This window comes from Ipomoea triloba, chromosome 5, assembly GCF_003576645.1.
Source record: "Ipomoea triloba cultivar NCNSP0323 chromosome 5, ASM357664v1".
Lineage (NCBI taxonomy): Eukaryota > Viridiplantae > Streptophyta > Magnoliopsida > Solanales > Convolvulaceae > Ipomoea > Ipomoea triloba.
This window is the reverse complement of record NC_044920.1, coordinates 23,114,858-23,132,329: the sequence shown is the minus strand read 5'-3', so window position 1 is coordinate 23,132,329 and position 17,472 is coordinate 23,114,858. Positions and strand designations below refer to the sequence as shown.

General features: G+C 32.1%; 3 protein-coding genes and 1 non-coding gene across 6 annotated transcripts; 2 read left to right on the top strand and 2 right to left on the bottom strand.

Moving 5' to 3' along the window:
* Positions 1-4,120: 4,120 nt before the first annotated feature.
* LOC116019412 (transcription repressor OFP7-like) lies at positions 4,121-5,138 on the bottom strand. The gene has a single exon (XM_031259596.1). The coding sequence runs from the start codon at positions 5,103-5,105 to the stop codon at positions 4,287-4,289; it is 819 nt and encodes a 272-aa protein (XP_031115456.1). The 5' UTR covers positions 5,106-5,138; the 3' UTR covers positions 4,121-4,286.
* Positions 5,012-8,355, top strand: LOC116019411 (F-box protein At5g49610-like). Of its 2 annotated transcripts, XM_031259593.1 has the most exons (3): positions 5,012-5,123; positions 6,496-6,645; positions 7,057-8,355. In XM_031259593.1, the coding sequence occupies exon 3, from the start codon at positions 7,073-7,075 to the stop codon at positions 8,255-8,257; it is 1,185 nt and encodes a 394-aa protein (XP_031115453.1). In that variant the 5' UTR covers positions 5,012-5,123; positions 6,496-6,645; positions 7,057-7,072; the 3' UTR covers positions 8,258-8,355. The 2 variants fall into 2 exon arrangements, with proteins under 2 accessions (XP_031115453.1, XP_031115454.1); XM_031259594.1 differs by lacking the exon at positions 5,012-5,123 and having other exon boundaries at positions 6,431-6,645; positions 7,107-8,355.
* Positions 8,356-11,314: 2,959 nt separating this feature from the next.
* On the top strand, positions 11,315-14,334 carry LOC116019210 (F-box protein At5g07610-like). Of its 2 annotated transcripts, none has more exons than XM_031259359.1 (2): positions 11,315-11,543; positions 12,565-14,334. In XM_031259359.1, exon 2 carries the CDS (start codon positions 12,600-12,602, stop codon positions 14,094-14,096), a length of 1,497 nt encoding a protein of 498 aa, XP_031115219.1. In that variant the 5' UTR covers positions 11,315-11,543; positions 12,565-12,599; the 3' UTR covers positions 14,097-14,334. The 2 variants fall into 2 exon arrangements, with proteins under 2 accessions (XP_031115219.1, XP_031115218.1); XM_031259358.1 differs by having other exon boundaries at positions 12,488-14,334.
* Positions 14,335-16,086: 1,752 nt separating this feature from the next.
* LOC116021313 lies at positions 16,087-16,275 on the bottom strand. Its single transcript, XR_004098973.1, has one exon. It is a non-coding gene; the product is annotated as a U2 spliceosomal RNA (small nuclear RNA).
* Positions 16,276-17,472: the final 1,197 nt, after the last annotated feature.

Genomic DNA, 17,472 nt, shown 5'->3' with positions numbered 1-17,472 from the left:
CTTTTTTTTTTTTTTTTTTTTTCCATTCTTCCTATATTTTCTTTCCTAATCACACTTACAAAAACTTCTCAATAACCGCGAAAAAACTCCACTGATAAGAATGCTCTTAGTAAAGCATATCTAAACACAAGATTTTGATGTACTTGAAATTTCAGTTTGCATTAATGAGTACCTAGGCATGCTCAAAAAAGAAAAGTACCTAGGCATGCTCACATTCACTACAAACAGCACCAATCACTTTGGTGTTTTTCTCTATGTACAACTAAACAACATGAGAAAATCCCATCATTCATAAATGACATAGTAAGTACATTACTTATACACTGTCTCCATCCTAAATTGTAAAGTCAATATAAAGCTACAAGATCAATGTATGGACTGATTTTCTTCTCATACAAATAGAATATAATGTACTTTTAAATTATTTTACATTTATCAGTTAATTTCATCAAATATTTCTAATTTATTGAGTTGGTTTAATAATTTTCAATTTTTAATTAAAAGTATTAATAGTTAATTAGTTTATCAATTATCAAATAGCCCGAGCTAATTGCTCAAAATGGAGGCTTGAAACTTGAATATCAATTCAATCGTATATATGAGCTAATGAAAAGGGTCATTGTTTTACTTTTGTCTCATATTGAATGTTTAATGTTTTTTTTTCCTTCTTTTTAAAAATATTATCACATACGGAGTAGCATTTATATTTTGAAAAATGTGAATTGACTAACAAAGATGAAAATCATGCATGCTGTCATTCAGTAGTATCGAGAATAGATAACACGGTCCGCACGAGTTTAGTTCAGTGGTTTAGTACGTATAGTAGGTAGTATTTTGAAGAAGAAGAGGATATAATAGAATTATAGATAACACGGGTTACAATTTATTGCTTTAATTTTCAGTAAGTTTTCCTATATGTCTTAAGGATGGTTGCCCATGCCCATGACATGAATAGTATTATAAGACTTTTATACATAAATTTCCACTCATTAATATGTTTTAGACTTTTAGTAATCTTTCTTACAATTCTTTTTTGAATGGAAGGAAAAAATAATATATTAAGAAAAGAACTGTTGTATACACAAAGGAATAGAAGACATCCAAAGATAAGGACCAGCCTGGGAATCTGCTATTCTAACAAGGGAATGAGTAAGCAAATTCGTTGATCGACATATAAAAGGAAAGAACATTGTGGCCTTATTTAGTAAATAGCGTTTTGACAAGATTTTAGTGGATTTGATTGTTTTAGTGGTTTGACCTTATCAAAACGCCAAAAATAATGTTTGATTAACAGCGGATTCAGTTGGCGGTTTGGAGGCAAATCGCCAACTTTACAGACGCTGCAAATTGCAGCGTTTTGCGTTGGCGTTTACAAATTGTTGTATAATTTCCGTAATGACCCTCCCAAAATTGAGCATGAGGCTCCCCTTTTAATGGAGTCTCATGCTCCATTTTTATATATTTTTTACTTTTTCTTTTTTATTATATTATTATTATAATATAACAAAATTATAAATATTAATAATAAATTATTATTTGCAAGGTAATTAGATAAAATATTATATAATAAACAATTATTTTTAGTTATTTGTTTAATATTTATGTTATTTATTTAATTTAATTTTTTTAAATTTTTAAATAAAAATTATTATATAATTAATAATTAATGGATTATTTTATAAAATATATGCATGCCCTTATAGGTCTTTTTACATCTCAACTGCTAATAGTAGCAGCTAACTTACCAAACATCTAAAACAGCTAATATAATCCGCCGGTCAAACCCGCTATCACAATCCGCTATCTGTTATCCGCTACCGCTAACCGTTGATAACCAAACAAGCCCTGTATCAAAGTACCTAGCTAGGAACAACAACCAACCATGATACAACTTGCATTAGATAAATCCTAAGATGGGGAATTAAGTAATTGACAAACATTTAAGCAATCCATTCCACATGAAAATGCCTCCAACTTGTTGTCTTTAGCCAAGATAGAGCTTTTCTGATTGCCAGAGTTTCAACAATATGAGGATCATTAACACCTTAATTATATTACTCGTAAAGTGATTAAATCATCATAAATTATTCAAATAACGTTACACCAATCTATCAATATGTGGCGTGAATAAAGATTCACTACTGCCTTTTAGAACAATTTCACCAGTACCTATACAAGGTGCAAGACATAAAGAATGGCATTGTGCCCCAAAGTTACAAAATTATTTTGTAGTAACGTGCACTCGTTATTTCATTAACTATAGTTGGAACACACTAAATATTGCTAAGATATAAAAATATAGAAAAGAATATAGAAAAGAAAAAGGGAGAGAAAGAAGGAAAGACTTTTTGTTATGATATAGAAGTAGCAAGTAGGGATCCTATTTATAGTAATATAAGGTGAATAAAAACTACAATAGTTGAATCACACATGTCCACAACATTTAAGCAAGGATCTTGGCCATGGAAAATAGAAAATTATTATGTGGACTCCCACGCTACTTTCTACTCCCAAATTCTATTTCCACTCTCAAATTTTTGATATAGACATTTTTCTTAAAATTCACATGATGAAAATGGTTAACTTATCATTGTCTACCACGTCATAGAGTAAAAGTGGGGAGTAGAATTATTATTATTATTATTATTATTATTATTATTTTTTACCAAGAAACTAGAATAGTGGGAAACAAATTAAAAGTGTTTGTTATGTATGCGTAGCATTATGTTAAATGATTAATTAGATTTATGATCATTGTGTTGGTCTTCCAAAATGATTATATGTGTTTCATCTTTTGTTGTCAATTAGATGAGAATTGCAGTAAAGCAAAAGATAAAGAAACAAGTGTAGCTTGTCCCTACGTGATATATATATGATGAGCATTGACCAATGACTAGTCCATAAGAAACACAGATCCATTTCTTTCGTTGCATCTTTTATACTTCTCCGATCCCTTTCTTGTACATTGTCAAATCACTGCACTAATTTTAAGCTGACTTTTGACCAAACATAATTGACCTTATTTAACTAAAGGCACCATTCTTGCTTTTTGTGCTTATGACCTAATACAAAATGATAAGGTTAAGGCTATCCTTATCCCTCAATACTCTCACATTTTTAAAAATGGATAACATTTCCACATCACCAAATTTACAAATCATTTACTATTCACATTACATCCCTGCAAATCCAATCAACTTTCAAAAGTGGACCCCAATTTCACATCACATTAAAAAAATTAATATATGGACAACAACAAAAAAAAAATTGTAAAAAGTCACGTCTGCCATTTAGCAAACTTGCTGCAGATGCGATGTTGACCCCAAGTTTGCTAAATGGCGTGGCAAACATTTCAATAAATAAATAGTTTCTTTTCTGCCACCTCACCCAGCAAGTGCATACACTTGGTGGGTTGATGTTAGCCTTATAGTGATAAAAATATTTACCAAAATCTTTTATTATTTAAGGTAGCAATAAATTAACTTTTATTCATTAGTTATCGTAAATTTGTAGATGTCATCCTGAAATTGATTTATTTAATCATATAGATTATTAAAATTTTTGGTCCATATTCCTTAATACTGCGTATAATACAAAAAGATGTAGAAAGTTATCCTAAAATTTACTTATTTTGTCATGTAGATGATAAAACTTTTTAGTCCATGTACCTTGATACATACAATACAAAAATATGCGGGAATGGAATAAATTTTGTAAATGATCAAGAGTAAAAATAAGGAGAGAGTCTTTTGACATGTAATAGTTATATCATGGATTAAGGTTCATGATAGCATTTAGTAGCATAAACCCAAGTCATCCATAATTTCTCTTCATAAATATTATTTTTCTTTTGGTACAAATAGAACTAACTGTGTAAACAATATATCATTAAAAAAAATTATAATTGAGATATTTTAAATTAAAGTCTCAATATTGATATATTTTTTCTGTTTTTAATATATCTACATATATATTTAATTGACTTATTATTATTTTGTAACAGTGAAAGTACTTTTAAAAGTAAATTAGAATGGAAAAGATATAGAAAAATAATGAAAGAGTCATAGATTTAATAATATGATGGTAAAAGTATGAGAGTATTGTATAGAAAAATGTAATGTATAACTAATGCTGAATATTCATAATTTCTTAAATTACTAACTAACTAATTTCTTAAAGATTAAGATGTGTTTAAAGAGTTTTAGGATAAGCTTGTTTTGAGCTAATCTAATACTCCTTAACTTAGAATTGCTCTCTATAATTCTCGTTACAAGTGGTAAGCATGCCTAGCAAACAGCCCGTTTGCGGCGATTACCGGACGACATCCATGAGCCTTCAGAATTTTCATCGCTGCTATTATTATTATTGTTAGTACAAAACAATGCTTCCCAGATCTCGGAGAAAACCTCGACGATGATTCCATGGTACTGCCTCGTATTCAGAGACAAGAAACACTGTAGCAGCTGCTCCAAATCCTGCTTCTCGAACATCTGTTTCTCCAAAATCATCTCCACCATTGATCCTTTGAAATCCTCGTACGGGTCCTTCGATCTCTTCACCATCGCAAAGCTCTCCTTCACCTTCCCCTCCAGGCTGCACGGTATCAGCTTCTTGAACACTGATAGCCTCGCCGGCATCTCGCTTTCCGACGCCGGCGATGACCTGAACACCCCGCATTTCTTTCTGGAGTTTCTCCGGGTTCTAGAAGCTTCGTCAATTCGATTTTCGTAGCCGGAGGAGGAGGAGGAGGAGGAGGAGGCTTTTACTACTTTTTTACTCTTTCTGGTTTGGCGGTTCCGTTTTTCCGGCGCCGGCGGCGCGGCTAGAGTCTCCTCGTACAGCGAGGAGTTTGAGATTTTCCGACGAGGTGTGGGTTTGTTGTTGTCGTGGGATGTGGTCGCCGCGACAACGTGCCACTCCTCTTCTTTCCTCCACCGGAATTCCCGCCGCTCTTTGCGGAGGTCGTTGGGGATGGCGCGAATTGAAGGCTTGTGCGCATGTGATAAAGGGACGGGATTATTTGGTAGAGAGGAAGGATCTTTTGAACGGCAGGATTTGAAGGAGGAAATGAGTTTGGAAATCTCAAGTCTGAAGCCTTTTCCCATTGCTTTGATTTGGGTTAAGTAAGTAAATGCTAACTGCTGCTGAATATACTGAGGACTGAGGACTACATTTATAAGCAAATTCCAATAAAGCAATGCTACCACACAATTATTATTTTTGTTTTTTGTTTTTTGTTTTTTTGGGGAGGGGGGGGGCAGGGGGTACAAGAGTGCCGAGGGGTGATTATTTCACTCAGCAACACCTAATTTATCTGGAGTTTAACTAGTTGATAACATTAGTAGTTAGCTGATAGCTGATTACATGCAACAACTAATTACTCGAACACTTACAGGGTGTTTGGTTGGAAGGAGGGAATTAGGGGGAAAAGAATTGTAATTCGGTGGAATTGCAATTCAATGAATAAAGTAGGAATTAAAATTACAGTCTTTGGTATGCAGAAATTGGAGTACATGGAATTGAAAGGTAAGAAGTGACAAAATGATTAAAATGTCCTTATGTTGTGATAGATGTTGTAGTAATATCAGTAGTAGTAATAATAATAATATAATAACAATAATTCTTTCAAAAAATAATAATAATAAGTATAATAATAATAATAATTCATTCAAATAATAATAATAATTCTTTCAAATTATAAAAAAAAAAAAAAAAAAAAAAAAAAAAAAAAAAAAGACAAAGGGTATGGGAAGATGAGCAAAATTGTCTTTACACCAACAAATTGTCCATCCTCTCCACCGAATTGCAATTCATCATTTGGAGGGAATTTCAATTCCGCGGAATTGCAATTCCCTCCAACCAAACACTGTAGTTTGGGAATTCACTGAATTGTTTGGTTCACGGAATAGGCCTGCCCGGAATAGGCCTGAAATGACATAACATTTTCAGTAATAGGCGTATTCTTTTGTTTGGTAAACATTTGTATATTAGAATAATGCTTCTTGGAATGACCCATTCCTTCTCTAGGGGAATAGCTAATATTATTAGGCCCCTAGTATTAACTTATTAATGAACTCTCAAGAATAAATCTTTTATTATATTTTATTTTTTATCCTTTTACCAAATGTGTTGTAATAATGGTCAAATTAGATAAAATTGATTAATAAGTTAACTAAGTTACCTGGTAAAGAAAAATGCCAATTTTTATTCTTTTTTATATTTGAAAGATATTTAGCTTTAGTGTATGTATATATAGATATTGTTGAAAACACAGCAGCAGAGAAGAATGAATTGAAGCAACCGAGAAAGGAGATGATAGAGAGGGGTGTTAGAGTAATTTCACTTCATAAATCTGATATAACCGTCTTTCCCTCTCCTTTATATACTTGTCATCTTCTTGCTTCCAAGTTCCAAGGTGTAATATACACAACAATTCAATTCTCTCAATACTACTAACAGAACTTTCCTTTCTCTGCGTGTGAATTTCTTCATCAGATATGAAGGGAAAGAAAATGGAGATCAACTCTCAACTCTGATCTTCTTCTTCAGCGATTCTAAATAGACTTCGGTGCAGCTGTCCCCACTCCACTCCCTCGCCCCTCCATTTTCTTTAAGCTCTCCATCAGCTATTGCTATCGTTCATAGGTACGTCCTTTCCAACAACTGCGAAAACTACCGAATTTCTTTTATTCATGTTTGTTTTTGAGTGTATTATATGCGTTTTTCTTTGATTGTGGTGATATATTTGCTCTGGAACTGAAGTATATGTTGCAATGATGTTTCCCTGGAGTTTAATTTGCAATCGTTGTGGTACCAATGGCGAAATGTTTGATGAAATTAGATAAAGTAATAGCGAACTGCCGGGGTTCCGTTTTGCCGGTTCTATCATGATTTTAATTTGAGAATAAGGTTTTGAATTTTGATTTTATTTAATCTCTCCTCATTTCTTGTTTTGTGATTTTAATTAATCTCTCCTTATTTCTTGGTTTGTGTTTTGTGAGAGAACTTACAGTATACATTCTTTCTAATGATGTATGTGATTATGTTTCTTTGTAGTTGGGAAGAGTGATTGATGGATTTGTTTGTAATATGGTTGTTTATTGCAGCCCATCAATCTGTAGAGATACTATCGGTTGCAACAATGGATCAAGGAAAAAGGCCACTAAACCTTCCTTCTGCATCAAACAGTGAGGACGATCTTAGTGATATCATTAGAGAAAAAGCCCTTCCATTCCTTCCTGCTAAATCACTGTTCAGATTCCTGGCTGTTTGTCGAGACTGGAAGCTCCATATTTCAACACCATCCTTCCACCATAATCAATCACTTTGTTGCCGTAACATATCAGGCCTTTTTTGTCAGACTTCTGTAGATCGTAATTTCTTCATACCAATTCATCCAAAATCTTGTGGTGTACCAGATTCATCTTTGAGTTTTCTGCCAGAGCCTGTTGAAATTAGGGCCTCATCAAATGGAGTGTTGTGTTGCCAAGGACAAGATGAAAACAGGTACCTCTATTTGTGCAATCCAGTTACTAAACAATGGAAAAAACTTCCAAAACCTACTGCTTCTCCTATGCAATCTGAGCCAAGACTTGAGCTGATATTTGAACCGTTGCTGCTCAACATTGTACCTGAGTACAAACTCATTCGTGTCTTCCAATCTGCTGATTTTCATTATGCAACTGAATTTGAAATATACACCTCCAAAAATAACTCATGGAATGTTTCTGGGGAGATTCTTTTTGGAGTTTCAGTATATTCTCTGGGGTATGGTGTTCATCTCAATGGTGTTATTTACTGGACTATGGGGAATAGTCGCACTCTTTGTTTTGATCTAACAAAGGATAGGACACAAATACTGGACAACGGTCCTGATGACGCTGACACTGATGCTGACTGCTTACTGGGAACATTTGATGGAAGGCTTTGTAAGGTTCATATCCAATTGCCTAACTATGAAGTGATTGTCAATGTCTTGGTTAATATCCACGCAAATACCATGCCTTTGAATGATGCTGACATGTGGGAAACTATACAGTTGCTTGATCCTAACACCACTGATATGCCTTTGGATGACTACTTTGACAGCAAAGTTGTTGCTGTAAGCAGGGATACTGTGGTGGTTGAGAGTATGAACAATTTTTACTCCTATGATTTTGAACACATGGAAACTAAAACACTAATGAGCCCGCCTCAGCCACCTGAAGCGTTTTATGTGGGATGGATACCCTATGTGAATAGCCTTGCTTCATTCTGAGCTTGCCCTCTGTTCACCTTGTATTTTCATAAACTCTCAAACTCCTAGTTTGAACAACGATCAATCTAGTTAAGGGAATAATGTGTGATGTTTTTCTATCATTTGGGGATGTTTTTTTTTTTTTTTTCTTTTATATTTGAATTGTGGAAAGAGTTTTCATTGTGACATCTTTGATTAGGAGGTTTTTTAAACTGCTTATGAGGTTTATATTGCTTAGTCTTTTTATGATATGAAGTATTTGTTGAACTTTGAAAACCTTTTTAATGCTTGTAAAGAAGCAATGAGTTTTTGTACCATGTTATTATGGGAACTATTGAGATGTTTGGGCACTAGTTTCCATTTAGACTTGGTCAAGGACAAAGAAGATAATAGGTTTTTAGTTCATTTTAACAATATTTTGTTGTTAAGTTGTCTAATTTCATTATTTTAAACAATTAATAAAGGGTTTTCTTTTTCATCTAGGGTAGCACGAGGACTATTCCTAGTTTTTGGTTGTACTCAATCACTCTTTCTGTTTACTTTATTTGAGGAAATATTTTATAGCTAAGTTGTCTAATTACAATGAACAATTATATTTTTTGGTCTCATTTTATTCATCATTTTTATTATTCATGGGTTAATAAACAATATAATCTATTTAATATTTTAAAAAATTATTTTATATTTCATTTTTTAAATGTTTAATAGTATTTTAATATAAATACTAAATATATAAATTGAATTAATATTTAGTAAATGAAGACAATTAATTAAAAAAAAAATACTCTCATAATGTTACACGCTTCTTAATACGTGTACATTGTACTTAATTAAGCCTACTAACCAACATTATCTATCTATCACTAAACTACACCCTAGCATTAACATATGTTGCTAAATGATACCAACTTGAATGATATTTGTGATCAATTGGTTCAAAGTCCAATATATTTTTTAAACTGCAACAATCGATATCCAGCTAGTTAATGTTATTGTGTAAAACTTGGTTATCTTTTTAGAAAGTTTTCAAATTTACATTTGATATGATAGTCTAGTCAACGGCAAATTAATATAAATACTAAATATATAAATTGAATTGTAAATAAATTCAGTTAAATTTTGTTCACCAAATTAGATTAAAAAAAAAAAAGGGACAAAAAGAATTGACAAAAATAGGATGAAAAATGGGACGAAAAGGCACATGAGTAATATAGTCTTCAATACATAAGTTAATGAAAGAAAATACAGCAAGAAACAAAATAGGTAGATAGATCCTAATCCAAACCCCAAAAAGGATATTACTCAAACTTGAGGAACATTCGCACAAGATAAACACAAATATCAATAACAAAGCATTGGTCAAAGAAAATAAAGAGAGAGAAAGAAAAGCTTTTTTTTTTTTTTTTTAATTTATTATTATTATTATTATTGAAGATGTTCTAAAGAAAAGGTTTCATTATATTAAGTTTTGTATTAGAATATAAAATTTATAATTTAAAAATTATTATTCCATCTGTCTCATTTTATCTGTCCTACATACTATTCATTGGTCAAACTAATTCTTTCTTCTTTATTTATTTTCTTTATTATTTTTTTAACTTATTTTTTAATTTGATTTTTTGTGTGTAATAGTACTTTTAGTGTAGTTTCTAAATATATAAATTTTGTATATTAATACTAAATTTAATATTTTAAAAAATTGAATTAAAAATCACTCCAGTCAAGTCTCGTTAACCGAACTAAACACATAAAATGGGACAGAGGGAGTATTAAACATAAAAGATTAAATTAAAAAAATAATTTTAAAAAATATTAAACAAAATAAGTAAAAAAGAAAGAGTTTGTTTGACCCGTGAATAATAAATAAGACTGGTAAAATTGAACAGAGTGAGTATGTAGATTTATAATGTATTTTCTATATGTTCATAAAATAAAACTTAATGAACATAAACATTACACTAACTCACTAAAGTAATGACTTTATATACTTATATATATTTATTGAAAAAATAAAAAATATATTTATCAATGTGTCATTAAAAAGAACTTAATTAAAATATTTTAATGATATAATTTTTATACGTTAATTTTATTTGTACAAAATGATAAAAAGAAAAATTAAGTTCAAGTTGAAAAAAATGGTATAAGAACATACAGGGATGTGTCAGTGATGTAGCAATTTTATATCCGTATTTTTATTCTGAAAATTACATTTTTTGTTCTTGAGTTATAGTGTAATTGTAAGATTCGCCCTAACTTGTTCATCGTGCTTACTTTTTGCCCGTAAACTATAATCGACGTTGCAATTTTCATCATTTTTTCTACTTGGGCATTAAGGATCCTTTTATTTGTTAGAGAAATTGAGGGTATTTTTGTCTAAACATATCTAATGCACTTCTCAGCCTTAGCTTTATCTAAGCTTTTTACCTTAATTTGGAACCTTTCAATTAATAAAAAAAATAATAATATTTCCAGGACCGCGTGAGTGTTGCTTGTGATATCCATTGGGATTTTGCTTGTGATATCCTTCGTCCACACAAATACTATGAACTAAAAAAAAAAAAAAAAAAAAAGAGAAAATACTAAGCATTTTGATAACTAAATCGAACTACACTTAAGCAATTTACTTACATGGTGGAGTTTGTTTCAAGCCAAGTAATCGCCAATTAGTCATCGAAAAACTTCAGGAATTACTTAGACTTTATCATCGGCTAGTAATTGCCAATTGCTTTCTTGTGGTTTTGATTTTTTTTTTTTAATTTTTTTCTTGAAACAAAGCGTGAAATTAGGGTTCCTGAATAATTAAGTACGAATGTTGACAAGAAAAAAAGTGATTGTATTTTGACAAGAACGTCCTAAGATTAAACAGTTCCTTAATACTCACTTACAAAAAAAAGGACAAAAATTAAAACGTGAATTATAAATTAGAGACGAAAAGTAATCATGACTAAGAAGTAAATGTTAATTTTACAATAACCCAAGTGTAATATTTCATATTTTATATTTAAAAGATATTTAAGGAGGGAAATTGTACCGGCACACATATAGCTTTAGCCTTTAGTACAATGTATTAGGGAAAGAAAATAGAAGTTAGCTCTCAAGTCTTCTTGTTCACCGGTTCTCAATAGAGTCCGGGTCAGGCTCCGCTGTGATCTTCTTCTTCAGGAAAGAAAATGGAGATCAACTCTCAAGTCTGATCTTCTTCTTCAGCGCTTCTCAATAGACTTGGGTGCAGCTGTCCCCACTCCACTCCCTCGCCCCCTCCATTTTCTTTAAGCTCTCCATCAGCTATTGCTATCATTAATAGGTATGTCCTTTCCAACAACTGCAAAAACTACTTTAATCTTCATTATCGCTCCTTTATCACTACCGAATTTCTTTTATTCATGTTTGTTTTTGAGTGTATTATATGCGTTTTGCTTTGATTGCTGTGATATATTTGCTTCGGAACTGAAGTATATGTTGCGATGATGTTTCCCTGGAGTTTAATTTGCTCTGTTTGTGGCATCAATGGCGAAATGTTTGATGAAATTAGATAAAGTAATAGCGAACTGCTGGGGTTTCGTTTTGCCGGTTCTATCATGATTTTAATTTGGGAATAAAGTTTTGAATTTTGATTTTATTTAATCTTTCTTCATTTCTTGTTTTGTGATGTTAATTAATCTCTCCTTATTTCTTGTTTTGTGATTTTAATTAATCTCTCCTTATTTCTTGGTTTGTGTTTTGTGAGAGAACTTACAGTATACATATTTATGGCTGTTGAAACCGTGTTTGGCCCTACAATTTGGTTCCTGACCATTCTTTATTATGTTTTTTCATTTTGTGCAAGTTACTTCTCTATACTGTGACTCAAAAATGATGTTTTTGAACATTTCAATGGGCATATTTATATTTTTTGGTTTAGTATTTAGGAATTGTTGATTTCAGAGAAATATATATTCTTAATTTGAATTGGGCCTTTTTCACATGAAGCAAATGAATAGGGATAGTGAAAGAATGCTACTGTATAGATAAGATCTTCTGTATAGCTTCTTATAGCTTTTATGGTTAGTGCATTCTAGCTTTACCAATGGTTTCACATGGTGTGATTTCCTTTGCACATTTCCTATTTAATCCAATAAATCTATGCTACAAGACTTCTCTGAAATGCCTCTGTTATCATTGAAACATTCTTTCTAATGAAAGTACCAACACTTAAAATCTTGGTCAACTTTAATGATGCTGTTACTATGTGATGATGTTTCTTTGTAGTTGGGAAGAGTGATTGGTGAATGAGAGGATAATACTATACTTGATGGATTTGTTTGTAATATGGTTGTTTATTGCAGCCCATCAATCTGTAGAGATAGTATTGTTTGTAACAATGGATCAAGGAAAAAGACCACTAAACCTTCCGTCTGCATCAATGGATGGAGAAAAAAGGCCAACAAACCTTCCTTCTGCATCAAACAGTGAGGACGATCTTACTAAAATCATTAGAGAACAAGCCCTTCGATTCCTTCCTGCTAAATCATTGTTCAGATTCAAGGCTGTTTGTCGAAAGTGGAAGCACCATATTTCAACACCATCCTTCCACCTTAATCAATCATTTCGTTTCACTGACATAACAGGCCCTTTTTGTCAGCCTCCTCAAAGTCCTCCTGTCTTCATACCAATTCATCCAACATCTGCTGGTGTGCCAGATCCATCTTTGAGCTTTCTGCCAGAGCCTATTGTCATTAGGGCCTCATCAAATGGGCTTTTGTGTTGCCAAGGACGAAATGAAGACGATCTTATTGATATCATTAGAAAACAAGCCCTTCCATTCCTTCCTGCTAAATCATTGTTCAGATTCAAGGCTGTTTGTCGAAAATGGAAGCACCATATTTCAACACCATCCTTCCACCTTAATCAATCATTTTGTTTCACTGACATAACAGGCCTTTTTTGTCAGCCTCCTCAAAGTCCTCCTGTTTTCATACCAATTCATCCATCATCTGCTGGTGTTCCAGATCCATCTTTGAGCTTTCTGCCAGAGCCTGTTGTCATTAGGGCCTCATCAAATGGGCTTTTGTGTTGCCAAGGACGAAATGAAGACAGGGACTACTATTTGTGCAATCCAGTTACAAAACAATGTAAAAAACTTCCAAAACCTACTGCTTCTCATGGATCTAAGCCAGCATTTGTGGTGATACTTGAACCATCACAGCTCACCAATAATGTATCCGAGTTCAAACTCGTTTGTGCCTTCGAAGCTACTGATTTCGATGATGCAATTGGATTTGAAATATACTCCTCCAAGAATAACTCTTGGGATGTTTCTGGGGACATTTTTTTGGGAGCTAAAACAGCTACTCTGGGATTTGGTGTTCATGTCAATGGAGTTGTTTACTGGCCTGTGAAGAGTGGTGGAATTGTTTCTTTTGATCTAACAAAGGATAAGTCACAATTACTGGACAACGTGGATCCTAAACGCATTAACTGCGTACTGGGAACATATTATGGAACGCTTTGTAAGGTTTATATCCTATTGCGTTACACAGATGTGCGGGTCAACGTCATGGTTCATATCCCAATGCCTCACAAACTAAAAATGTGGGAATTATTGTTTTCAAAAAGAAAAATGTGGGAATTATTGTGTTGCGCTGTTTATCGTAGCGACACTTATATGCCGTTGAATACTATTGCCTCCAGAGTTGTTGCTATAGGCAGAGAAGAGGTGGTGGTTAAGTGTGGGAACCAATTATACTCCTATAATTTTCAAAGCAAGGAAACTAGAACATTGATCAAGCCAGATGAATCGAATTATGAGATATGTGTGCCCTATGTGAATAGCCTTGTTTCCCTCTCAGCTTGCCCTCTGTTAACCTCATGTACTTGACTTTCATAAACTCCATCTCAAGCTCCTACTTTGAACATACAGTGATACATGATCAATCTAGTTAAGGGAATATATAATGTGTGATGTTCTTCTACCATTTTTTTTTGTTTCTTTTGTATTTGAATTGTGGAAAGAGTTTCATTGTGTCATCTTTAGTTCAGCAGTATTTCTAGTTAACTGATGAGGAGGTTAATATTGTTTAGTCTTTTGATGATATGAAGGGTCTTTAATTTTTGTACCAAGTTATTATGGGAACCATTGTGATGCTTAGGGACTAGTTTCTATGTATATGTAGATGCTTATCAAAATTAGAGCATGCTAATCAAGTTACAACGAAGATGTAATAGGTTTTTAGTTTATTTCAATAATATTTTGTAGCTAAGTTGTCTAATTACATTATCTTAAGCACTTAATAAAGGATTTCCTTTCCATCAAGGGTAGGACAAGGATTGTTCCCGGGTCTCTTTGTTTTCTGTGTAGTTTATTTTAAGAAATATTTTGTAGCTAAGTTGTCTAATTACATTTTTATTATTAATGGGTTAAATAAATAATATAATCTATTTAGTATTTTTTAAATACATATATATATAATTTTTTTTATGTTTAATAGTACTTTTAATATAATTACTAAATATATAATTTCTCGCATAACAATTAGGGCGCGTCACTTTTCAATGACAAGATGTTAAACTCATTTTTCCAAACATTTACCCAACAACCGTTTTCTTCCTATACTTCGTAATAGTTTAGACTTTAGTTGAATTAAAAAATTATTGGAAGCTAACAAACTACATAAAGCTATAGTATGATTCAGTAGTTAATTTTGTAGTATGGAATGAGTTAAAGAAAGAAAATAAAAGAATTGTTTGAGGTTATCTTCAAAAAAAAATAAAAGAATTGTTTGAGGCATAATCTCAATCAATCTCAGAAGATAAAAAAAAATGCCGAATGGAAGAAATAGAGACCATCGTGCCGATCCAAAAATTATTTCAGTATTAAGCGCTTACAATTACCCTAAAAAAATTATAGTAAGAAATCATATAGCTAACTCTAATAATACCAATTATCAAGATAAGCCTTTACTATTACGCTAAAAGTTATAGTTAGTAACGAATGTACAATTTTATTTTCTTATACTTGCGTAGTAGTCAGTCCACCATCAGGATGTCGGAGCCGCATCCGAACAATTTCAAACCATGGAGATACCAACAAATTAAAGATTCAAACAATTCAAAATGATCATTCCACCATTACGTACAGTGATAGAAAATGATGATCTAACATTGGTGGTATTCTAGGCTTCTATCTAGCTAGCCATGGTTCTAAGCACAGTACTTCATATCCAGCTAATTAAACTTATTATATGTCCTTGTTTGTTAAATTTGCGAAGACATAGTACCACGTCACTTACGATGACATTAGTACAAAGATTCATGCAGATGCTATAATAATCAGCGTATATGCATGTTCTTGATGCTTTCATCCATCGGTGTATCATGTATGTACACGTAATGGAGTTCATCAAAAGAAAATTTACAATTTCTTCGAAATATATATAATTCACACACTCACCAACTTGCCATCGTCCTATGTTTACTCTTTGTTAGTTAAAGGGAAACCTGGCCTCCAAATTTGATATCATATGGATGTTGCTCCGAACAGGAGGGTTTTTGCACTGATAAAATATGCCAAAATACACTATACACTTATACACAATATAATACACTTAAACCAATGCTATAACCCTTTAATAACTTACACCGTTAGCATATAATATATAAATATGCAATCCAACTATGAGCATATAAATTTTTAGTTCAGATGGAGCACATGCTTCAGTTTAGTATCGAGTCAACCTTATACCAGAGATAGTCATTGATTCGATATAGATTTTAATATTTCACATTTGACTTCTCAAGGATAAAATAAGAGTGTGTGTTTGGTTCATGGGTATACGCACCAAGAATGAGAATCAAAATTATAGTTATTATTTGGTTGACAACTTTTTAAAACACAACTATATGATTTGATTATCCCTTCAATTAAAAATCACATTCCCTAATTAAAAACAGGTATAATTTAAGTTAATATCGTGTGGACCATTGGCCCACGTATCAGATATTAAACTGATAAGAATAGATACTACACTTGATCTTAGCCAAAAGGCCGACAAAGGTATAAAACAGGTATAATTTTATCTTATTCCTCGTCATCTGTCGCCTCCTCACTACATCTCTCATATTTTTGTTTTGATTTTTTGTTCATATTAATGGTTTGGATGTCATTATATTAGGATCAATTGCTTTGATTTTTTATTTTTAAAACATTTATTCACATTAATATTGGTAATTATTCTAATTCCACCATGCTACCAAAACTCATTATCATTACCAAGTATTTGATTCAAAACACACCCTAAGTGTTTTGGCCATTTATTCCAACTTGCCATAAGCCAAGGACACTTGGGTGATGGTTTGGGGAGTCAACAAGAGCAAAAAAAATTTCATGCATTATTTTTTACAAGGTAATATCTGACATATGACCACCAATTTAGAATTGTAACCGAGATGTCATCACACTACATAATAGTTGGCAACCGTCAGCATGATTAATTAAATCAGCAATTAGGAAATGTGAAAAAGGTTTGGGATTAAATTAAATATTCCGATAGTACTAAATGAGCTAATAATGTTGGATTGCATCTCAATTGAGTTGTTTGAATTTGCACATTAATTAATTAAATTAATTTTGACTATGTTATTTTCTTAATTAATTTAATTATTTGATAAATATTTAGTCAAATTATTATATTTTAATTTAAAGTATTATTGCTAGGAGGTTCTGAGTGAAGTTTGGTCCTTATATAACAAGCCAGCTATCACACATAAACTCAATTGGAGTTGCCCTTGACATATACTCCGTAATATATAACCTGGGGTTTCAAAAAAATGATAAAAGATAATCATTAATTACTATAGATTTAAAAAAAAAAAATCAGAACAATAAACCATTGCAATTTCGTATATAGGCAAATTCGTACATTTTTTTTTTGAATATTATTGACCCTGTTACATGTAGTATCTGTCCATATACTTTCTCAACCTACTGAAGCCCAACAAAGTCAACATTGCCCCACTGAGGGGCAATCCAATGACTTCCCACTTGGGAGAATCACTTCATGCCGCTTGACCACAAAGCCTTTGGCGGCAAATTCTTACATTAGTTACTGCAATTACCGTAATATAGGGAAAATTAATGATCACTAATTTGTTTTCAAAAAAAAAAAATGATCAATAATTTCAAAAGTTTGAAAAAATAATTACTGCAATTTGGGAAGTGCATTAATCAATCAACAATTTCAGTAATCTGCAATTTG